A 25,445-nucleotide genomic window follows, 5' to 3' on the forward strand; every position below is an offset into this window, starting at 1 on the left:
AATGTTGCCATGCCTATTCGAACGTAAAGCAGTTTGTCCGACGTGCAAGTGACTGCCACTAGGTATCTAGTTAGCTACTAGCAAAGGCCCGAACTGAATAATTTTAGCTGTTGACGATGAAAGTAGGAATATACAACAAGGCAGTCTATTTGTAGTCCGTATAAAAGTCGTTGTAACGATGATCATAGAAAATGTTGACGCCTTGAAGTCATGGCTTGCGAAACTCCTGGAACCAATGTGAGTGATGGACTTTTTACATTCTCGCTAGCTGACACGAACGTTAGCTTGCTTTCTCGCTAACATCGTTATAGCTAACGTTAGCTGGTAAGGTTGCTAACTATCTAGCTGGCGTTGTGTGTGGAAAAGTGGTGAGTCTGTAATATTGATATTGTTATGGAAGTAAGATATGTGATCATTGACATCATCCACAACTACATCCCTCTTAATATATGGACATGACTGAAATCTAAATTCAGGAATCTCTCTGCTCGCTTGCTTCAGTTTCTCTTTTAGCTGGCTAGCCCCGTAGCATTCTGGTTAGCCAGTTTATCTAAGGATTCTGATTGGTTGTTTTTATGCTAGCAAGCGTTAGTTTGACGAACTGACTTGCCGTCTAGTCAACGCATTACAGTAACGTTAATCTTTGAACACAGTTTGAGTAACTCAAATTGCGTGTCTATTTTATTACAATGTGCATGATCGATGTGGTGGGTAAAGGCGTAGTTTATCTCTTGTAACACTCATTTAGTAAGGCAAAGCACCCACATGATTGCAATACACGAACACTGCAGAAGTGAAATCTTTCATTAGGCCAAGGCCATATCCATTTATAGACAGTTAGCCTTTCTAGCTAACATATGCTGTTAGCTAGGCCGCCTCGTGCTTATAGTAAACAACATTTATTGTAGATAGAACAGCATCTTTATCCAGACTGCATACACGTGTGGCAAACCGGTAGCAGTTTTATTTTGCACTGATTATCTCGCTAGCTGACGTCTGTCATCATAATATCTACAGCGGGAAATTTCCAGGATAGTTTCGCCTGGGATGTCATCTCCGGCTGAATATTGTTCAACCCCTCATATTAAACACTTTATCTTTTACAGATGTGATGCTGACCCCTCTGCGTTAGCCAACTACGTAGTGGCTTTAGTGAAGAAAGACAAACCTGAGAAAGAGCTTAAAGCCCTCTGTGCTGATCAACTTGATGTGTTCCTTCAACAAGGTAAGAATGGTCAACACATTCTAATTGCCAAGTCATAAACTGCTCCGTCTAAAAAGAAATAAGTTGGAGTAGGCCACAATAATAGCGACCTGCTGTCATAAAGCCTGATGGGTCACAATGAAATGCGACCTGTCATAAAGACTTATGTTAGTTCACCTGGTGCAGGCTATCAACAGGGGCAGTTGAAATATCATAGTTATGTCATAGTTATATATCAACAAAAAAGATAACGATTTAGATGTAGAGATGATCCAATTTGACTACTTTAAGAAAAGGAGAGGATATGTATACTGCTGAAGCTATAGGTGGCAAGGCATGAACTTTCAACTTTTGTTATACTTTGAGAGTTTTTGTAAGCTATGATTTTTTTTGGATTTCATTTAACCTCTTCATAAGACAACCATACTGTATATATACTGCAATATTCTTGTTTGACTATTTGCCACCACAGCCTAAATCAGATTCTTTCCAAAGGCTTGATTAACTGTTTCAGGTGTGGCCAATCAGGCCTTAAATTTGCTGCTTAGTTTGCATCCTTGTGAAGTGTTTTCATTATTCTTATCTTTTCAACATTTAATGGTAGGAAGAACAGTGTTTTCTGACAATACACAATGAAAGTGTTTTTGTGAATTAAGATACAATAAACTTCTCAAATGGGGCATACGGTTTTGGTTTTATGATTTTGTCAAGGCCAGATACAGTGTTGGGCGTTCCCTAATGATATTATAGACTGATTATTATTCTTGGACTCAATCATTGCACTGCACTTTCACTTCATATTGCATATGGTGATATCCATTTGTGCAAGCTCCATTGACATACTCCATCATAGCTTATCACTGCCCTTACTCCACTGGCAAACTCCCCATCGTAGTGACTGTTCTCTGTAGTAAGTCTGGATGTCTACCTTTTTCTCAGGATCAATAAAGTATTTGTCTACCCATCCATCTAAAAGCATGTTGGATTTGACTGGGGTCACCCACTGTCATTGAATGAACATAAGAAAATGTTGTAAACAGCCTGTTCACACAGCATCCTAGTTCCCATTAAAGTATAACATTAGTTACGGATGTATTGGTGATGCGTCACCAAGAAGCTAAAAAATGAATTATTCACTATCCATGTAGATTGGTCAACAAACGTGAATTGGTTTGACTAAATACTTACTTACTCAGCTGATCGCTGAAACAACACTGGATTGAGCAGCTATTGTTTAAGTGTATTGTTTGGAGATCAGCGGTTACTCCTGAAGTTACCTGGGTAACGCCAGGATCCTTGCTTTGTAGTATGCGACTCTGAAAGCTCCAGAGTAGTTATTGTTTACACAGCTACAGGAGCCGGAGTAAATCCAAGTGAGTAATTCAGTTAGGTCATCAGACATTTCAAAACAACTGTAACCTCTCCAGGCAGATTAAATCATTTGTACACTTGGCTATGCAATACACTACACTTTTATTTTATTTCATTTGTATGTTTTTGTAGCTTGCAGCTGGACTATTTTGATGTTGCAACCGTTTCATTAGATTGTATTTTACAATCAGTTGATATGAGGTTTTTTTCCCCCTGTTTCATTTCCAGAAACTGCAGGTTTTGTAGACAAACTATTTGAAAGTTTAGTGACAAAAAATTACATTGTGAAACCCCCGATGAAGGAGTCACCCAAAGAGGAGCCTAAACCAGTGGTGCAGAAGCCTGATGAGAAGGAAAAAAACAAGGAAGAGGAGGTACTGATGACTCTTTTTAAAGGAAATCAAGTCTAAATAAGTGATTAAACCAAAGTCACATTAATACAATTTGAAATATCATTATTTATTCTTTTTACCGAAGCATAGCAGTTTAATGTTGTCATGTTGCCATTACTGTGTTACCAACATAGAATCGTTGTTGGTGAACTCAATAAATTGTTCGGTATATGGAGGAGGGCATAGTGTGTGAGCGCACATCCGAGCACAGCTTGAAGGTATTGTCTTTCCCAGGTGAATCACACAGAAGATGCACGTGAAGTCAGGAGGCGGAGGAGTCCACTGAGGAACCGCCCAGATTTGAATGAGTCAAGGTGAGACATGGGAATAACCAATTTGTGTTCTTGGAAGCACACATGACTAGGATGAATTTGGCTAGGCTAACTCATTACATGGTTTGTCAAATGTACTTGTAAATGCAAAGTGCATTCTGCAGCACTAGTACGAACAGCTAATGGTGTCATTTGGAAGGTACTAGTGTTGGGCTTGCATGTCTGTCTGTATGTGTGTGTTGTGTTTGCGTTATTGTTCTGCCATATCAATCTTGTAGAGTAACCGTAAACATTAAGGATTGCAGCGGCGCTTGATTGACACAATGTGAACGAGTGCCGATTTTGTCATCCCCTCAGGGGCCGAGATGACCGGCGACGCGGGACAGACTGGAAGCGGCGAGACCTGGAGCGCCACGGGAAGGGCGGCGAGTCGTACCGCGAGCGGCACGAGCGACGGCGAGGGGGCTCCCGCGGGCGAAGCCGGAGCAGAAGCCGCAGCAGGAGCCGGAGCACCAGCAGAAGTCGCAGCGGGAGCAGAGGACGCGGGAGAGGTGAGCCGGAGAGGGAGGAGGACAGGCAGGACAGGCGGAGAAGAGCAGGTGAGTGAGTGACTGAGAGAGAGTGAAAGAGAAAAATGGATGGAAGAACATTTACATTACATTTATTCATTTAGCAGACACTTAATGGAGGAAAACATTCAAACTATAATGCAGAGGAGACCTTGGGTAACAATTAATACTACAACAATAATTACTACAATGCAGAGGAGACCTTACGTAACAATAAATACTACAATAACAACTATTAGAAGTGGGAGAAGGAGGAAAGAAGGGAAATGTATGGTAGGTCCCTGTTAGGTTAGAGTTTAAAGGAATATAGAAGGAAGTTGCCAGAAAAAAACAAAGTGATGGATTGATGGATAAAGGCCATGAGAAAGATGAAGATGTGTGGAGGAGCATAAAAAGGTAGTACCGAGGAGTTTGAGTAAGGTTGAAGGCTAGATGTAAGAGTTCTGGTTTTGTTCTATTTTATGCCAAAAAGTTGCATGTGGGCTATCTATAAATGATGTGTCTGACAGAAGCTATGGACGGACCGTTACCAAAGTGTTTTTTGAAATCTACTCTCCTTAAACCTCTGGCTGCCCTTTGGGGATTGACATCATTGTTAAATGTGTGTATATTTATTTTTCCCTCAGAACACTGGTCCAAGTTTGAGCAAGAGAGGAAGGAGCAGGGTGCCTACATCCCCACCGCTGCCCCCATGGGCAACGCTCCTCCTCCTCCCCCTACCTGCTCAACATGAATCCCCCTCCGCACAAGTTCCCCCCCTGCTCCTCCTCTTCCACCTCCTCCTCATCGTCTTCCTCAAGAGGCCCGGCGGTCCCCGTCTCCGTCTCCATGGCAACGCCAGCTCGTCAGCCCGACAACACGACGGAGAGCTGGTCCAGTTTCTACCTGAGTCAAGACAAGAGCAAGTCGGTGGACGCCAGCCCTTCCAAGAAGCAACGCTGCAGAGACTACGACGGTGAGCAAAGACACACACACACACACACACACACACACCACACACACACACTTGTTCCTCTTGGTATCTCCTTCCACACATATAGGTTGTCATGGGTCTGATGTTGCACAATGTTTGGTGAGAAAGTTACCCTATTGATGTTATTGTTGACCCATGTACTGGGTTGACTTGTGAGAATGCTGCTGTATTGTTTGCATTTGGGGGGTTTCCACTAATGGACTAGGGAGATATTTTTGAGCTTTTAAAAACTGTTCAGGAAACCCTGTTGTGTCATCTGGGCCAGTTATACCAGGAGTGGAAATCTGGTCATCTGAATTTTCTTCGTTTTCTAGTAATATTTAGTGTATATTTCGTACAGAGACATGGCTATTACTTATTTGAACATGTAGCCTATTTAAACCATGCAGTTCTCTCCCACAATGGTATTCTAGCATAATGTCAAATGCAGCAAATAGTGAAATAGGACTGAATGTGGCTGAGTGAGTCTGCCTCTCGTCACGAATGAAATAATGGAAGTCTTTCTGCTTTTAGAACAATGATTCATTCAGTTTGTTAGTGCTTGAATGTGAGGCCCAGTGTGACAAGTGCTGTAATTGTAGCTCAGATGTTTTTAGTAGTCTGATGTTTTCCTAAGTGTGTGTGTGTTTGTACGTACCTGCTTGTATGTGAAATAACACTAATGACCTAGGTGTCACTGTCTCTACTCTAGGGCCCTGAGGTATTTGTGATGGGCTAAGGGGTATCAGGGGATAGTGTTTATATATACCCCTTCTGTCTCTGGGGCCCAAGGGTATTTTTCACACCAGCCCTGTGTGTGGGGAATTCACAGAGCTTTTAGGGTTAGCAAAAGAGGTTTATGGAAAGATCATGTGTTTTTTTGGAGTTGGCATGAAGGCAGCATTTTTTTTTTAAAAACGTCTTTCGGAGAACAGGCCTGTTTAGCTTCTCATCTTAGTGAAAGTGAAACTTCTGTATTCTTCTAAAAGTGCTGAAAGATAAAGTTGTTTCAATTAATTGTATTTCTATATATCAGTATGAGGGCTAGCTTTTGCATTCTTAATAATTCATTCCAGAGCACATGCCTTAACCCTTGACCTCTCATGTCTTTAGAGAAAGGCTTCTGCGTTTCTGGTGACCTCTGTCCGTTCGACCATGGAAATGACCCTCTGATCGTGGACGACGTCATTCTGCCCACCATGATTCCGTTCCCGCCCCCTCCGCCAGGGATGCCCCCTCCCCGTATGCCCATGCCCCCCATGACTGAGCCCCCGCCCAACATCCGGATGCCCCCTCCACTGCACGTGCAGCCGCCCATCCCAGGGATCTTCCCCATGCCTGGTGAGTAACTTTAGTGTGGACATGTTGAATTGTGTTGGGCCATTAGAGATTGTAGTCATGCTATTTGCTGGTGTGTTCAACATGGATGCAGCATAGATGCTTTTTTTTTCCATTTAGAAAAGGGTTCATCAGCTGACATATTGTTACACATTGTCTGTTTGTTTGAGATGCTGAGGTATAGTAATTGTGTAGATGAACATGATTTAGGTGAAGTAGTCAATTCTGAATTTTTAGAATGATTTGTAAAGGATTCAAAAGTGTATGAAATAGAAATTTATTTTTATTACATGCTAAAAAACATGCTTAAGGCCTTTTAATAGTCAGTGGTTGACTAGAACCATCGACTGTAGATGGACACTATTTTCCAAGCTGGCATTAGAAACACGTCGACAAAGTATGTTTTCCATACCCACATTTTGGCTCGTATAGGCCTTTTGCATGTTTTTAAGCACAGAAGTAATAGCCTCAGGTGCTGACATTACACTAAACCAAAACCTGGTCCTAATCAATTCCAAATTGGAGTAAGATAGAACTGGGTGTAGTGAGCGGAGGTGCACAGCGTGGTTGAGGTGGAGGGTGTGTGGGTTGGGGTCAGTCCTCACTCACTCTGGGCTCATTCTGAGTCCGTGTGGGTTGTGTCTCCACCTGTAGGAGTCCCGCTGATCACGGCCACTGTCACAGACACTCCTCCACCGGGGAACTCCTCCTCCTCCTCCTCCTCCTCCTCTTCCTCCTCCTCCTCTGCTCTGGCCCCTCCTGGAGTGGGACCTCCTGCTCCCACTGCTGCTCCTCCTCCCCCTCCACCTCCCCCTCCTCCTCCTCCTCTTCCCCCTGCACCCCCCTCTTCCTCCTGCTCCTCCTCCTCTCTGCCTGTCCACCTTCAGTACTCTCTCTCGGAATGTAAGCACCTATGCTATTCTCATTGGGTTGGACAGGATTGGGCTTTTTGACATGGTCAGTAGAACTTCTTTTGGGTGGGGGGTTGGCAGGGTTTCTGCAGGGTGTTAAAAAGTCTCAAATTGAATATTATGAATTTTAGGGCTTAAAAAAAATCTTAAATATGTTAAACATTTAATGCGCTAGGTCATAAATAAGTTTAGATGGGTCTTAATTATGTCAATCCTCATTTAAGGTTACTTCAATAGTAAAAATATTTTTAACTGCATAAGATTGAAGTTGTATGACAGTTCTTTCTCTCAATGGTACAGATACAGTATATCACAATGTAATACAATTATAACAGGATATGTGAAACTGATCTTTCTAGCCTGTATAGAAGTTCAGAGAACAAGTTTATTTACTTTGGTAATAAATCTGGGACTGATTTTCCTTCATATTTTTCCCCATGAAATCATTCATTATAGTCTTAAGATTAACTTGATGAAATCTGCAGAAAGTAACCCTAAGTTGGTTTGGGAGTGTCAAGGTTTTGTTGCTTAAAAATGTTTAAATTACAGGCATTGCTTATTTCAAATGGTCGCCCAAATAGCCAACCCATCTTTTCCCTTTCCTCCCCTTTGGTCAGATTCATACGACTCAGAGGCGTATAATCCAGAGTCTCCAGGTCTCACCAGCCGACCACAGTACCGACAGTTCATCCCACGGATCCAGACACAGAGGCCCTATCTTATAGGCCTGACCTCCGGAGAAGGCCAGGGATCGCGAGGTACCGAATGTCAGTCAACTTCCCCACATATGCCATGCTCATTCAAACCAAATTCAACTCTCCTGCAATATCTCAGATTCTTTTTAACAATGAATGGATTGAAATGTATATGATTCGGATACCTTAATTCTAAGTTGTGATATACAGTTGGTTAATAGAAAATGTCTTAAAATATTTGTGTACAAATTGTGCGTTATTGGATAATGTCAATAAAATTGCCGTTACAACGTTTCTTTATAGCTGCAAATATCGTGATCCAGACGGAGCCCTCGGTGACCAGCGCGTCCACCAGCGAGTCGTGGTTCGGCTCCGACGCAGAGAGCAGGAAGAGGCCGCTGAGCTCCACAGACGGCCCCCATCCCCCCAAGAAGCCCTGGATGGACAAGTGAGTGTGGACACCTGTGTGTGTTGTGACATGCTAAAGGCAAGCCTAAGGACGGTCAAACAGATCCTCATTAAATATGCACACGCTATAGCAGCGGAGGTGCTTTTTATTTTATGATGTGGGCAGATTTGTCATGTTTAAATGCATAGGAAGTTGTCGGGTTCGGGAACACGGGCTCATGCAAACACAACATGCTGAACATTGTGGTTACGTGTAATGCACTGATAACCTCTTGGTCAAATGAATCAGAAGTTTTCTGTGCAGCTGCTTTCCTTCACTAGCAAATCTCACTAAAGGGAACGAGGGGAAGCTGAGGGGGAAATCATTGGGAGTTGTGAGCGCTGTTTTGATGAGATTTTTCTAAAGATTGTGTTCCTCCTTCCTCAGGCCAAACTTCAACTCCCAACATAAGCCCAACTTCCCTAAGAAGAATCACTACATGAACACTAAACTGGAGGTCCGCCGGATCCCACGGGATCTCAACAACATTACCAAGTTAAACGAGCACTTCAGCAAGTTTGGGACTATTGTAAATATTCAGGTAAGTAAAGGTGTTTTTACTTGTAAACCGTGACTGATTTATTTGATTTCACTGCTTGTTATTAGGTTGCCTTAGCTAAAGACCTGCATAGGGTTAGTCTCCACCTTCTTTGTTACGAGTGAAATAGTGAAGACCTTTCTAATTATTTGGTAGCGCTTACCTCATTGGCCTGATCCTTTGAGCTTTTGACCATTTTGCACATAATATTTCATTATTATTTGTATTTTCTTATTTTTATATTTTCATTCATGAGAGACTGGCTTGTTTCTGTCCCAGGTAATGTTTGGGGGTGACCCGGATGCCGCCCTCATCCAGTACACGTCCAACAAGGAGGCCCGGGCTGCCATCTCCAGCACCGAGGCCGTGTTCAACAACCGCTTCATCCGGGTGCACTGGCACCACGAGGCCACCGGGGGGCAGCAGGAGCAGGGCCTAGGTAGCAGCCAGGGCACCAGTCTGGCCCCACAGCACGCCCCCACACACAAGGTGAGTGTGTCTGCCCCACACACGCGCACGCGCACACACACAAAAGCTTATGTAGCACAGGCTGTGGACATTGGCTAGAGGAAATTCTGTGAGTGGAAATGGAATAGAAACTGCAAAGAGTGTTGCACTTGTGTTTGTGGCATTTAGCACATGGTATTTAGCACATGCTTTTATCCAAAGATAACATTAGCGTTACACACAGCATTTAGTATACACTAGAAAAAGCTTTTAGTTCATGTTCTGTGGTCTAAAAGACAGAATACGTCTGTTTTTGTCCTTGTGGCACCCTCTTTAGTGTTCTCTTTGTTCTATTGTCCATTTTCAACCATGCAGCAGCACAACCCAGGGGCCTATGTGCTGAATAACACCTTGCCCAAACCGCGGCTAGAGCTGCCCACGGCCACCCAGGGGGCGACTGACTCGAAGGGCACAAGCCCGGAGCTGCCCACGGTGAGTAGGGCCTCTGCGTACGCAACACCAACACAGTGGCCTGGAGGAGAGTTGGAGAATTTTCTGTCTGTATAGAATAGGATTCATGGTATTGTGTTCAGCAATTGTACAGGTAAAACTGTGTTAATAGGTTATGAGTTTTGATGATGTTAACATACCCCCTTCTCCTTTTCCCAGGCTGCAACATCTGCAGGGGGAAGTCATCTGAAAGGGCCATACACGCGAACAGTTCTCAAGCCGTCCTCAAAGTCCCTGGGGAAGACTGCCAAAGCACTTCAAGTGCAGGAGGTCCTAAAAAAGAAGCAGGTGAGGCTGCGTCACCTGGTGGGGGGGTGCGTCAGGATTTTTCATTTAAGCCCTCGATAAGCCTTTGTTATATAGCTGATTAAACTGTATGAAGCTTTTCCCCAAGGCCATCCTTAAAAATATTTTTGTTTGCAGTAACAGCCAAAAAAAAATAAAAATGGGTCGGTAGGTAGGTCAATATTTTTTTTTTTCAAGATTCAAAGTAAAAAAAAAAAGTACAATTTTGGTCATGGTGATTACGTAGGAATGAATTTACACAAATGTGCATATCGTGGACGAACTGACTGGGTCTTCAACCCGTGCCTTCAGACGCACCATTGCAAACCTCATTCTGATGCAGGTTATATAGACCAGCCTTTCTCAAACTTCTTTGACCTGAGGCCCGGTCATGGCAGACTTTTGGGTCATAAGGCTCATCTACATGTACCCAGAAAGAAGGCTACAATAGCTCTTGGCCACGTTATATTGAAATTTGACTATACAATACTCAATGCTATACAGTGTATTATACAGTCTCTGCTCTGTTTCTAAGGAAGTTCCAAAAACAATGTCGTTCTATTAAGTTTCATTAAATAAATAAATAGCCTTCCAACAGGTTGAAGCGGAGCTTTGATACCAACGTTATCGATTAGTTTCAGTTTCTCTCCGCAGACGCCGCATTGAATGAATGCTCATACCACCACTTAATTGTAGGGCTCCATGTTTAATGACATCGATAGCAGAAACGTTTGTTTTCTTTTTTTTTTTTCGATCCGCGGTTTCTTGATCAACTGCGCAGCAAATTATCAGATGAAGCACCGGGCCTAATTTCACTCCACGACTCCAGCGGACCAGCAGTCTCCATGTTATGGACCCATATTTTGAGAAATGCTGAATAGACCACAACCAATTTCAATACTCCGACACGGTCACCGTTAGACTAGGGGGAGAAGGGATGAGAAAAGATCTGGCCACAGTTCTTCCAGAACGTCCTGCCAAGTAAAAGCGTTATCAGTTTGTGTGAATGAAACGAAGCGTAGACCATAGTGTGACATGGGTAAAACCAATGGTGTAGAGATGACGCCACAGGTTTTTTTTAAGTGAGCCACGTTTGCATGTAGGCAATTTATATTCACAATACTTGGGCCTACTAAAAGAAATATTATTTTATTGCGTTTGTATTGGTTGTTTAGAGTAAAAAAAACAATCGGTCGGTATTAACGCAAGTTTACAACCGGCAAGTCGGTCGGACTAAAAGGGGAAAAAAAAAAAAAATATTTGGGTCGGTTCTAAATTGACAGGGTCGGTCGGGTTACGGCAAACGAAAATATTTTTAAGGATGGCCCAAAACTGTAGAGTTTCAGTTTCACTTATTCCATAGATAACGAGATCCAGACTGGTAATACTTCTTAAGCTCATAAAAGGTTTGTTGCATTGACTTACTGGTTTACTTTTTCTTATTCTTATTTCAGGAAGCAATGAAGTTGCAACAAGGGATGCGGAAAAAGAAACAGGAGATTCTTGAGATGCAGATTGAGTGCCAGAAGGTAAAAGAAGCTGCTCTGTTTATGTCCTTTAGTGCAACTATAAACAGCACATTAGGTGTACATTTTTCGGAAGAGTTCCTATTATAATGGACTTGTAGTGTGTGTGTGTGTGTGTGGGTTTTATTGCAATTTTGTGGAGTATCCATTATAGTTGTAATGGAAATGTTGCAAATCTTTTAATCAGTAGTAATCATTATAATATTACCTTATGAATGATCACCATAGGCAGCTAGTAACCCGCTCTGAAGAAAGAGTAGAAAAAAGAGGGAAGCAGGCGGGGGGGAGGCAGACTCTCTGATCTAATGCTTTCCGCTCATCTGCTCGGTCACTCACACTGGGGCACGTTTTTCCCCTCCCTCCACTGGTCAGGTGCTGATCGCGCGTCTGGAGACCAACCGGACGATGAAACCGGAGGAGCGCGCCAGCATCATCAAGACGCTGAACGGCCTGTCGGAGATGATCTCGGCGCTGCAGACGGAGATCGTGGCTCTCCAGCGGCCCGCTGGCACCACGCCGCAGGCTCCACCCAAAAGTGACCAGCCTAAGGACAAGACAGATGTAAGAGCCCCTGACCCCCACCCCACCCCCCAGGGTTGAGATGCTGTGTCTGTCTCTCCCTCAAACCCTGACAGGGCTGTGGCTGCCCCCCAGACTCCTCTGAACTGAGTTTCCCGTACTTGTTTAGTGCCAAATGAAACATGTAAATTGATATTTAAAGGGGGCAGCCAAGACGGCTCTTTATTATTATTATTATTATTATTATTATTATTTATTATTATTATTATTGTTGTTGTTTGTTATATCTGCATATGATTTCATTTCTCAAGGACTATGAAATGAGCCCTACAAAAATGAGTGAGTTGCAGTGAACAGTATGAAGTAAATCTGGGCTACGCTAACGTGATGTATGATCTGTGTGATGCCACATCTGTAGGCCCAGAAGGAGCTGCTGGACACTGAGCTGGACATCCACATGAAGCTTGGCTCTGGCGAGGACACGGCAACACTCAAGAGGAAGCTGGCCGAGCTGCATGCTGAGGTGAGCCGCAGTGCTGTCTTGTACTGGTGTGTCTGCAATTTACAGTGCTGGTTTGGGGGGGACTCCTTGGAGGGATGACTCTAAATTTAGTTGATAAATGTAATTTGTATTTTAGTAATATATTTCTCTCATGGGTGTTGTAATGTGGAATGTTAACCATTCCTGCTTCAGCTCCAGATAGTAGCCGGGTCATTATGAATCATCAGGAACTTCGGGGCTAACCCCCTTCACAGACAGGCACAAGATACAGCTTTAATCCAAGGAGTTGCATCTGTATTCACTGACCAGCAGTTAAAACTATGCATAAGTGCTTCTCAAACTCTAATTTGGTTGCCAACTTCTTGCTGTCTGCGTGTACTCTCTCGCTGGTCCCTGGCATGAACTCAGTAATGCCACGTTCACCTTACAGAAGCACTTGCTATTTTGTTGACTAGTTTTTGCTGTTGTACCTTTGAGGACAGGCCTATCATGATGAGTTCTGTCTGTCATTGGTGGTAGGTAAATTGGCTGCAATTAAATGCTGCTTATTAAATGTTGTTCCCTTCACTTTTCACAAATTCAAGAGTGTCCCAATATTATCTGTTATTGCATTGGTATCGGCCACAACAAACCGATAAATATCGGTTATCGTTCTCTAGTTCTCTAGTTTTTGAGTGCCCATTGTGCTATGGGCAGGGGTGGGTAGAGTACTGAAAATCTATACTCAAGTAAAAGTACAACTATATTACCATCTAAGAAATCTACTCAAGTAAAAGTAAAAAAGTACTTTGTTAATAAATTACTTAAGTAACAAGTAATTTTTTTTATTTTTTTTTTTTTATTATATTTTGATGGCCTAGGCCTATCCTTTACGCCTATCCTAAGGTTAGTATAAAAAACTGGTCGGGTGTCACTCGCGGGATATTTTTTTATTCTAGTTGCTAATCACACCATTTAGCCTAACGTGACTTGAGAGGGACAGGATTCAGGAACTAAGACAGGCCCATCTTCTGTCTGACTCGCGTCATGTTAACCCATGCATTAAACCACATTGTCACTTGAACGCTTGAACATACCGGTAGTTCACGTTGACAATGGAGAAACGCTTAGCTTACTTCGTTTATGACAGAAATGAAGTTTTAACACGTTGTAAAAACACAACCCACAACACTGCCTTTATTTGGTGCAAATCTCCTTTACTTTATAGTCCGCGATTCACATTAGACCATCACTGCGAGTGCATACAAAATGTTTTTGTTTACTACCAGCAGTCGTTGCTTTTTTACTGCGTCGATTCGCAATTGAGTGCGCATCTAATGTAACAGCGGGTCTTCGCAGAGACATCCTCTCCAGTTTAATTGGGGGCCAAGCAGCGAAGCTGCGAGGACCTCATTGTGTTTCTACGTTTTCCTATTATTATTATTATTATTATATGCAATGGGAGTCTATGGCAGCCCATAGATAGCGTATGGTAAAAAGTTGGGAAATTTGGCACACTGATTGGGAACGGTCCCATGATTCATGTCAGCAACTCGAACCCTCTAGCGCCACCAACAGGCCAAAGTTGGACGCGGCGTTCATGCACGTAACTTTTTGACCCGTTGGTCCGATTTTTCAAAAGTCAGGTATTGTTGGAATCCTTGGACCAAGCCGAAGTTCAACGCACCCTATGACGTTTCATGCCATGATGGATTTTCCGCCATTTTGGATTTCATCAAAAAATGTATTAGGGTCACATACTTTCTCTGATTCCCACCAAATTTGACACAGATCATCTTCAGACCAAGCCTCACAAAAGTTATCACTTTTTGTCTTCGAAGTATTACCGTTACCCGTAAAAGCCAATCAAAATTTTGCGGCTTTGCCAAACAGGAAGTGGGCTCATATCTCAGCAACCCTTGCATGTATCAAAACCACACTTGGTACATTGACTCATGACCCCATCAGGAGGACCCTCAAGAAATGTGGTGACCTTTGACCTCTAGGGGCTTGTAATTCACAAACATGCCTTTTGGCCTGTAGCTGCTGCTGTGCTTAGAATTAAATTGTACTAGTGGTGTCTGGTAATACTGTGAAAGGTCCTTAGGTCAACTGAGGGCAACTTGTCACATCAATATAATTTATTCGGCCGCCATATTTGATTTGATCAAAAACACCAACAATTTTGCACAGGTCACAAATTTCATCTGATCTTCACCAAAATTGGCACAGACCATCTTCAGACCATGCCTTGTCACTTCATTTATTTCTGTAACAATTGATAGAAGCGTTCGCCCGTCACATCCAATCGAAATTTGTGGCGAAGCTCATATCTCAGCAATCGTTGCATGTATCAAAACCAAACTTGGTACATGGACTCATGACCCCATCAGGTGAATGCCGAATAAATTTTGTGACCTTTGACCTCTAGGGTCTCTGCAATTAGCAAAAATGCATTTTGCCTTGTAACTTTTGACGTGCTAGATGTGAAACTTGCTTTGACAGCTTATGGCCATATGTCTGATTGCAGCATTGAGCTAACAGCATTTCGTTGCCATGGTTACTCCGGCCAACTGCTTGGCCCCCTCATTGCTGCTTGCAGCTATATTTTTTGCTGTTGTTGCGGGCGAGCTTAAGCCTATAGACTACGATGTGGGAAATACTTTATACGATCAGCTTCAGAAATTGATGGGTTTTCCTTGGCCTGTGCTACACCTTTCCACCAAGTTGTGCGAAAATTGTAGTTTTTTGCGATGTTGACAAACATGCGTAACACATGGAAGCTCTTGATAGCGCATGCCACTAACGTCTATAAAAACAATATATTTATGGAATAAAACTAGACAGGTACCTCGGATTAGCATTGCTGTTTATTCATTAACTGCAATTTTCAGCAGCCAGCGGAGGGCATTTAGCCTACTATGCTTACGGACAATATTTTGCATCTCCCCTAATTCTGAAGCAGTGGCACTGCTAAATGAAGAGGAAACACTGAGAAGAGAAGTTAATGCTTTAAATAGGCTACATCAATACAATATATGTGAACTGAAACTGGACGGGCCATAATAACTAGGGATCGACCTATATATCGGGCTAATATTTGCGTTTTTTACGTGCATCGGCCGATAAGCGGCTGCGTTTCCCGATAGTTTTTTTTCTCCGCATTATTTATATACAGGCGTCCACAGGCAGCTCTGTGTTGCTGGAGATGCTGCAATTCACGTACAGACTGCCCATCCCCCACTAGCAGAGTGCTGAAAGCCTGCTCTAGACAACAGTAAACTTTAAACTTTCAAAGCATCTTTTAACTGTTTGACTTAGCTGAAATATTGCATACACTTTGAAAATGGAAGCAAGTTTGTGGGTCCAAATGGAAAACGCGAATGATGGATAGATAGGTAGGCCTACTTTATTTAATGCTTAATGCCTCGTTTACAAAACTGCTTACCATTGTCTTTATGGGAGCTGCAAATAGCAAAGTTGTAGGCTATCCATATGTATGCGGTAGCGGTAAACACTGGTCATATGATTAAGTAATGGCAACGTTGTTCCGTGGTATTTGTGGGAGTTTTTTCAGCGACGACCTGGCTGAGTGTTGGACGCGTGTGGTGTGTGTGTCTCCCTCCCTGAATGCCTTGTCTATAAAACTGCTTGCCATTGTATTTAGGGAGCTGCAAATAGCTAAGTTGTAGGCTATCCGTATGCATGCGGTAGCTGTTACGAACACTGGTTAATCATATGATGAAGTAATGCCGACGTTGTTCCGTGATATTTGTGGGAGTTTTATTCAGCGACCACCTGGCTGAGTTTTGGACGCGTGTGGTGTGAGTGTTTCCCTCCCCCTCTCTCTTCGAGCTGGGCGGAGTTGCCATCGCAGTGATATCAGAGCTTTAATAATGAGACGTGTTATCCGTAGTTGAATATTAATTCGTGTTAACGTTTATCATGTACCAGACATACCGTGTATGCCTCATGCGTTTAGAGCCGTTTGCTAACGTTATCATTATCCATTCAGTTCAATGGTGGTTCGTCAGCTACCAAACAGAAGTTTGTGTGTGCGTCTGGTCTTTCTCACTCAGTGGGACACACGCATCACAGCGATATGAGAGCGCTGCGCTACCTGAAGGAGTGCTTTTCAAACTTTGAGAGAGATGTTTTTATACCTTTTAACGTTGATGCCGTTTAGAACAGAAACATCTGACACCACGTTATTTTCCTCTGCTGATTTATGTTCTGTGGTTGACACATCTGGCAGCTTTTTAGAAAAATATAGACATAGAAAAATTGAAACCATGCAGTCTTAAATTACAAATCAAGCACTTTATTTCAATAGCTACTTTTCAGGCTTATTGTTTTCTTAAATTATTTAAATGTTTTGACAAAGGACATTTTGTGATGACCTGAATTATGTGTTATAATATGTCCGCAAGCAATGCATCATCAAGGCTGTGTTGTAAGATGTTGATGAAAGCATTTTACCCTTGCACAGTTAACCATATGCAGTGCACCCATCCATAAGTTCAATAAATGTTCCTTTTTTAAATTGACTTATAACATTTGTTATCATAATTTGTGTAATTATGTCATTTGTTTGATGTAAATTGAGGGAGCAAAATAAAAGCAGTATCGGCTCAAGAAAATCTGCAGCCTGTATCGGTCATCGGCTAAGGCTGATGGAAAAAAATGGGTATCGGTATTGGCACTAAAAAATCCATATCGGTCGATCCCTAATAATAACCTCTGACTAGTTTAGGCTACTTATTGTTAAATCGCAATGTGAGCGGCAGCCAGCAGGGGAGGATAATTTGGAGGATTATTTAAAAAGCAAATGTGCGTCTGCCCTGATTCTGATACCCTGGCGGTATTAATTAAACTGGGGGGCCGCCATGCTGAAATAAACATAGAGGAAACACTGTACTTTAATATTATCTGACACACTTGTGTAGGCTATTTTGTCATAGCCAGAATAAGCATTAAGTTCCTCGAATAACTCGATTACAAAAATTACTCGAGGCAAAAACCCTGCCTCGAAGCCTCGTTAAATTTCTATGACGCCAGCACTATAATGCCAAGAGGGGATCTGATTGTTCCACATGGACCGTTGTTCAGGAAGCACACCACTAGCGCGTGAATCGTACATTCTGAATTTAGCTGGCGCGATGGTGGAGTCAAGATGTCCATAAATGGCAGAGAATGTCTAAAGTTTGTCTAATGTCAAGTAAAGTTTTGGGATCATTCCATACTCAAAAAGGAAAAGAACAAGCATCTGAACCTAAATATCCACTTCATGCTGTTTCACCAAGCGTCAATAAAGTAGGCTAGGCTATTTATCAATCAATCTAGCCTATCTATCATCTATCTTCGTAGCCTATAGCCTACATTGATGTTGGCTGATTTTAATCATACTGTATTTGTAGCGATGTCGTGATGGCTTGTTTAGCTTTGATGTTTTTAAGTAAGTAAACTTATTCACGTTCAATTGCAAGACAGTATGCCTAAAAAAGAACCCCTCTCACACATGCATGCACCCTCATCTTTCCTCACGCACCGCACGCGTGCACACACAGGTTGCTAGGTTACCATAGCAAATTGGCTCACCCCAGAAATGATTTTTTAGTAGCCTAATGGTAAAATTATTTGTTAGTAGCCTAATGGTAAAATTATTTGTTAGTAGCCTAATGGTAAATGCTGCAGGTGTAGAAATCTACATAAAACAGATATTTATGTTGATGTCAGGTCTAGATTACAGCATGAAACTTGTTGTAGGCTACACATAATACATTAAATTGCTTTCCCTCTTCTCCCTCCCAGCACTTCACAACATAGTATGGGCAGCTTTGTTCGCCCAGCTAAGTCATGCACAAGAGGCTACAATTTTACAGAGAGCATTTTGAACATTATTTAATTGATGGCACTTAAAAACACTAAATGGGTAAATTGCAATAAATGGGCTTAGTTTTGTAGCCTAATGTTGGAGTTAGAATAAATATCTCTGTGCCAATTGCTTGATCATTTTACAGCCATGTCATTTTCGTTATGCATTATGTGTTTTGGTTGTTTAAAAATGCAAAAAAAAATGTATCCGATTAATCGATCGATAAAGTGCTAGATTAATCGATTACAAAAAGAATCGATAGCTGCAGCCCTAATTAAGTGGCTATGGGTTGAAAAGTAGTCACTTCAAATCCATTGCCAGCTGATTCTTCTGCTTTGCATTGATGGAAGTCTGGTTATAACTTCACCACATACATATGTAACCTAAAAACAATGGCTACATTTAGGCTAGGATATAGCCTAGGCATATCCACTCGGACAGAGCAACCGAGTAGGCTATCTGTTTTCTTAGTCTTTGTCATGTTCTGCAACATTGAGGCTACATAAACGAATGCTAGTTTTTTTCTAACTTGTGTGCTCGATTTCTGAGGCATTTACTTTGCTTGTATATGAATTTGTAGGCCTACTTGCCTTGTCCGACGTGATTGTTGAACGATGCCAGAAATTAATATAGGCGAAAGTTTCCGTGTCCTGTCATATACCTCTCATCTCATTGCTATGCTGTCTTACCAGAAGATGCAGCAGCTGGCAGGGCGTAATTGCATTAAATGAGCTGTTCGATATATAGAACATCTACTTTCATGTAGTAGGCTACAACGTGATCTGATTGATTCTACATACCGGAAGGCCAGTCATTACTTTTATAATCGCGGGGAAACGTAGCAATGCATTCTTGTTTCTGTTGTTCCTGTTTCTTTTCTCCCACGCCGTTGTAGACCGAGGGAGAGGTGCGCTTTTATCCCTCAGATACTTTCTCCTCCGATAATAAACTTGTACTTGTAACGAAGACAAGTGTTGAAAATGTAGCGAAGTAAAGAGTAGATTACTGGCTCAAAAATGTACTTGAGTAAAAGTAGAAGTACTGTTTTGAAAGAGGAATATGGAAAGTTTGCCATGCCATGAAAAAAGTACTTTTTTACTCACGTGCGTTACTTGTAGCGCGTTACTACCCACCCCTGGCTATGGGTAAGTGCAGGGTCACTACAAACTGAGGTTGGGGCCAGATGATGAACTTGAACGAACCAGAACTTCTGAAAAACTCCAGTGCTAAACACAGAGAAACATGGAGAACTGCACTAACTGCAGTGTTGAAAGTGTGTGTGTGTGTGTGTCGTTATTGTCCCTTTCTATTATCTTTGCACTCCTAAAACCAGGGCCCACATGTCTATATCGGTATCACTCCATACTACAATAGTCATGGCCTTTTCTTTTTATGTCCTACGGCATAGCTTATGCGGAGTTCTAAATATGAGGAAAACAAATCTAAATGTGCCATAGCACTCTGCCAATGTAGTCACCCTGCACATGCATCACTAACAAGGAAGACCTCTTTGTCACACTCAAACACACACACTTAAACGTACTACACACACACACACACACACACACACACACACACACACACACACAAATATACAGACGGAGCATGGTTTTTCCACCACTGGTGTGCTTAAATTAGTGTGTGTGTAAAATATGCATGGGCTTACCCCTCTCCAGCACATTAAACTACAGGCACTTACCAAGCCCAGAGGACCCTCGCTCAACGAGCCGGCTCCAGCAGCAGCCCAACGCTCCTGCATTACATGGCATTAAACTTTGAGCTGATGTTCCTTGTAAGAAAGGAGAGAGAAGACAATTAATGGGGAGAGGTTGTGTGTGATGTGTTTGGTGGTGGGAGTTGGTCGCCGTTCTCAAGAAAAGTCTTCAAAGGCCATGCATGCTTCATAACAGTGAAGGCCTGTGAAAAGTAATGCAGTTGGTGTCGTTTAAGGAGTGTATTACAGCAGTTAATTTAGGGTAAACCAGGGAAAGCAGCTTAGAGATTGCAATGGTAAGGTGGATACTGTTTATAAATTAATATTCACACTAAAACGGCAACATAAAGTAGATTCACACAGTCAGACAGGGTGTATGTGTGTATGTCACATTTGTTTTCTTATAGTTATAACCCAGAAGCTGTTTTAGCATTAACCAACATGCTGTTTGTCCCCAGGCAACACGTATGGGGCTGATCCCGGCCGCGTCTGCGACCACAGCAACGGTGGCGCCGGTACGGCCGACGTTGGCTCCCCCCACTCGCGGACGCGGTGGTAGGGGCCGGGGACGAGGCCGCGGAGGGGGTCGAGGAGGAGGCGGCGGCGGCAACCACATGGTGGTGGACCACCGGCCACGGGCGTTTGTCATCCAAGGTGTCACGCAGGAGGAGAAGGACGAACTGAGGCCACACTTCATGGTAAAAGGCGGCATATATATATATATATATATATATATATATATATATATATATATATATATATATATATATATATATATATATATATATAAAACTTTTTTTTTCTTTAAGTAGTAGTTTGCTACATGGGAGCTATACAAAGGTAACTTGAGTAGTTAACTTCTAGTTAGCTCTCATGTAGCAGAAATCTAATTTTTGCCATCTTAAAGCAGCACTAACAAGTCATTGCTCGGGGTCCCCCTACAGTTCAATAGCGCAATTGTCCAATTGATATCACTACAGCGTGATAAATGTAGACACGATATTGAATCAGTGGACAGCAGTCCTTCAAGTATTTATTTGTACAGTTAGGCCTAGCATAGCAGCTCTTTCCCATTTAGATTTTTGTTGGAGATTCAAATGGAATGCTGCCACTCAATTCGTCTTTTTTGCACTCAGTGATAACTTGACTTAACTTAAAAAGTGACTTATGCTGCGACGTGTGCATAGTGAACATTATCTTCAGAACTTGATGCAATAAAAGTAAATTACACATTCACGATAAGACATTTGTCGTGGTTTGGCAGTCATCGTTTTTGCAAGAACTGGAATCAGAAGAAGAATAGTAGCCTAACTTCCATGCTGGCTACTTGAATTACTTTGCATACGAACATAAACTGAGGAATCAACAAAGCAACTTTTCATGATCAGACATTTATTGTCATCATTTGATTGCTCGCTGGCTAACTTCACCTGGCGCCTACTAGTGGCTGGAGAAATTTGGTGTTCCTACCTGCTGCTAGCAACTTGTTTAGTCCTATTACAAGCGATACGACCCTGCTCAGAGTGCAGCAGAAGAGCCATTCGCTCTATTAAGAGTTTAATAGTGCCATCAAGATCATTTTGGAAACGTTATTTTAATGTAAGCTATTTACGGGTTGTTAACATGTTTTTGGTTTTCTTTGTGTATCAGAAATTTGGTGAAGTCGAGGATTTCCGTGATCAGGACGCCACCAGTGTTGTCATGACCTTTAAGTCGCGGAGCGAGGCAGAGAGCGTATGTTTCCTTCAACTCCTGAACTCTCTCCTTTTCTTAATTATTTACTATTAATCAGTCTATTAAGTCATTTTATTCCCATTCCCCAAAACTCATATTTGTCTTGTTGTCATTTCAAAGTTTTGAAGGTACCTGTTTGTCCAGTTCTATTCACTTTGATTCTGGTTTTTAGGCTGCCAATCAAGGGTCCAAGTTCAAGGGCCGCTTTCTGGAGATCTCCTGGTACACGGCCAAACGACCCTCCGTGTCCTCTGAGCCCTCAGAGGAGGATACAAAGGAGGAGGCCAAAACGGTGCGTCTTTAAAACTACACACCCAATACCTGGGAGTAAATGCACACATCGTATAATACTGTGTGTGTGTGTGTGTGTGTGTGTGTGTGTGTGTGTTTGTGGTTGTGTAATTAAATTGGTGTCCTTGTTGTTTCCGTAGGAACATGTTAGCTCCTCCCTCCTCGCTGAAGATGAAGAGGAGGAGGAGGACGACGACGATGAGGACGAAGATGGAGAAAGCCGCTCGTGGAGACGATGGAATAAATAAATTCATCTGGCTTTTTATCTTTAATTTTATTTTTATGTCGTGGGTGGGGGTCGGAGGCAAAGCTGTCAGGTCAAACCGTCTAAACCAGTATTCACTGACTGAAGGAAAACATATTTTGTTGAGTGTAGATGTATATTGCGCCAAGTGCAAGTGCATCCACACAGTTTTGATAACTGCATAATTAATCTCTTTGCCGATGAACCGGTTTGAAACATCAGGATCACAAACTGCTCTGGTTTCACTTTGATTACATTGCAGTGCTGTAACACAAGATTTGTGACTCAAAACATTGTTTTTTTCCTCTTCCTCCTTATGTTTCTTTAGTGTGCACCTGCTCCAAACTATTTTAATATTATAGTGAGCTAGCAGGTGACAACATCCTGATTAGCATTGAAGGCAAAACTTAAATGTGGCATTGAAAATTAAGTCAGTTGAGATTATATTGCTACTCAAACTATTTGCTTGAATAGCCACTATTATCATTGCAGTTACCCCTGATGCTTGTTGTGCCACTACGTGTAAATACAGTATCCATGGAAACGGAGGCACAGTTAGTTATTCTGTAAAGTGCTTAAAGGAATCCCTAACTTGCATTATTTCATCCCATACCAAAGAGATCTTTGGAACAGGATGGGTAGAAAACATTGTTTTCACTTGACTTGTGTATAGTGCTGTTCTGAATGTATGGTTTTTGGTTTTACATTATTTTGCCTTACATAATCAGCTGTGTGCTGGATTTGTACAAGATACATGCCTCCCTCTGTTGAGCTTCTGTGTAAATTTTGTACATGTTGCAGTTTGGAATGACTATTCATACCTTTTATTACATGGTAGCCATTTCAATGTTGAAGTTGGGGACAAAATGGTTTCCCTTTTTTTTTTTTAAAATTGTGATTTTATTTTTGAGTTTGAGAAAGTATTCTGTCCCTTTCTAAAATCCTTATTTATAGCAATGTATTTAAAACTTCACCATCCCATCAGTAACGGTTATTTTCCCAGCATTTCTAAATAAGAATTACCCCCTATTAATGCCTGTCAGGAAAGGGGCATATGTTTTTCATAGAGCTGTAGATATTTTTCCCCATTCCTTTCCTTTGAAATGCCCTTGGTAAAGAGCGCTATCCATAATGCCCTGTGTGAATGTGCAATGCTGATGAAATATCTATATTTTTGTTATTAGTACTTACACACGGTATTTAACAATATAACGAGATAATGATGAGGTATGATTAGGTCATATCATCCACCAGCCCTTTCCTGTATCTCTGCTTCAATTTGGTAAGGGCGAGACTTCTCAACCATTAGGATGGCCTGCTTTTTGTACCCTTTTATGTCATTGTACATGACTTCAGGATGAAAAAATGTCTTTTTCTGGGAAATTTGTGAACTCAGAAAAAATATATGTTGCTATGATATTAATAGCAGGACTATTTCAGTGAAAAAAAAAAAAACTAAAATATTGATCTCCTGATATTCTTTATTTTTAAAACATTGTGCTACCATGATTTGGTGGTATGGTGCATCGAACATTTAGTGAGAAGGTTTGAAATATTACTGTTTATATATTGCAGAATATGTGGATGTATTTTAAGTTTTGTTTGTAAAATGATTTTTTAATTTGCATGTTTGGTTACCAATAAAGAAGGAGGAATGGTTTCATTATGAAGATCAGAACAAACAGAAAAGAAAAACAATTTGGCCAAAAGAAATTAAATGGAAAAAGAAAGAAAGATCTTGACAAAAAAAAAGGTCAAAATGAAAAACTCACCATTCCAGAAATAATACCTGAATCGACTGTTGTCTGTCTTTTAATTTCATATTGAGTCAAAACACACATTTGCTTTAAGGCTGCCATGTCTTTATAATTATCTTCCATTTGACGTCAGAAACAGGACCTGAAGGGAAGTTCTCCGGCACTGCAGGAACTCTGGCATTGGTCAGGCTGTTCAAGATTGGAAAGTATCATTATATAATTGCTTTATAATCTGGTAACTTCACATTTCATTTTCTTTGTGTTAGACACTATATAACGCTAGACAGCCTTTTGTTAAAAAGGAAACCATGTTTTCCCCACAGGTAGACTAGTTAATTTAAGAGAAAGCTAGAGGAAAATAACTAAGAACAGGTAACATGAAATGGACACTGGAAAGGACAGTGGCATACTTATAGGGTCTGTCCAATCACTTACAGCTGGATCTTCCCCTGTCATGCTTGACTACAAGGTGATCATACTGTGTCAGGGAAGTTAGCTACCTAACTAATATCTTGGCTATGTCACTGACAAACAGGTAAGCTGACTGGTTTTAGTCCATTGACTGGATAGATCTGATGAGGCCTGTGTGCAGACGCCCATCTAGACCACCCAAGTAAACTTCCTGCCTGAGTGCGGGTAACTTCATTTAGCTTCAGCGACTCTGACATATTCAAATGCTACTGAATAATGCAAGGCCACTCCTTACTTTGGGAAGTGAAGTGAAAGCCACTCGGAGTGGATGTGATTTAATGTAAGCACCGTTGTGCACACCCCTACTGTAGCCCAACCCCTTCCCCCACATTTGCCCTCCCTCCTGGGAGCCGATGTCAACCAAACACCAGCACCCCCTCATCATTCTCTCATCCCCTGTCGCTGGGGTGATGAGCACTCAAGAGTGTGTGTGTGCGCTGTGTGTGTATGTGTAAGTGTGCACAGTTGTGTGTTGTCTTTGTGCTCATGGGTAGAAATGGAGAGGGCAAAAAGCAAGCAACAATGGCAGGGTCATCATCAGAAGCAGAGCCGCGTTGTAATGCTCCTCGCCTGTCACATCCCTCCAAGACCATATCAATAAAACATGTCAAGTGAGATCTTCAATGTGTTGCTGCTCCTCCATGACAAGCTAGTGGATGCATTAATATCAACCAGATCAACCCTGCCGTGTACACAGAACAACATGCGTCCATGTCTTCATAAGGGCTAAGGGGGTGTCCCTGGCTGCATTCTACCTCCTGTGTTTCCTTATGCGTCTCTCAACTCTGGGACATGCATATTAGATGGGCTACTGGCTGACAACAAGGGAACTGTTTCCAATTATGGGTTGCATTTTTTATTTCTTGACCTTGTGTGTGAGGATGTCAATTTAGAAATACCA

The 25,445-nt window shown here is 42.0% G+C and overlaps 1 protein-coding gene across 1 annotated transcript; it reads left to right on the forward strand.

Moving 5' to 3' along the window:
* The first annotated feature begins 13 nt into the window (after positions 1-13).
* rbm27 (RNA binding motif protein 27) lies at positions 14-23,506 on the forward strand. The gene is given in 21 exon segments (XM_048235714.1): positions 14-237; positions 1,107-1,225; positions 2,804-2,949; positions 3,202-3,281; positions 3,597-3,838; positions 4,435-4,605; positions 4,608-4,763; positions 5,874-6,101; positions 7,627-7,767; positions 8,008-8,152; positions 8,540-8,693; positions 8,970-9,179; positions 9,513-9,629; positions 9,807-9,935; positions 11,387-11,461; positions 11,831-12,019; positions 12,396-12,500; positions 20,506-20,745; positions 21,698-21,781; positions 21,954-22,073; positions 22,213-23,506. Coding segments are annotated over 21 exon segments (3,018 nt in total). The 5' UTR covers positions 14-178; the 3' UTR covers positions 22,321-23,506.
* Positions 23,507-25,445: the final 1,939 nt, after the last annotated feature.

This window comes from Alosa alosa, chromosome 2 (genome assembly GCF_017589495.1).
Source record: "Alosa alosa isolate M-15738 ecotype Scorff River chromosome 2, AALO_Geno_1.1, whole genome shotgun sequence".
Lineage (NCBI taxonomy): Eukaryota > Metazoa > Chordata > Actinopteri > Clupeiformes > Clupeidae > Alosa > Alosa alosa.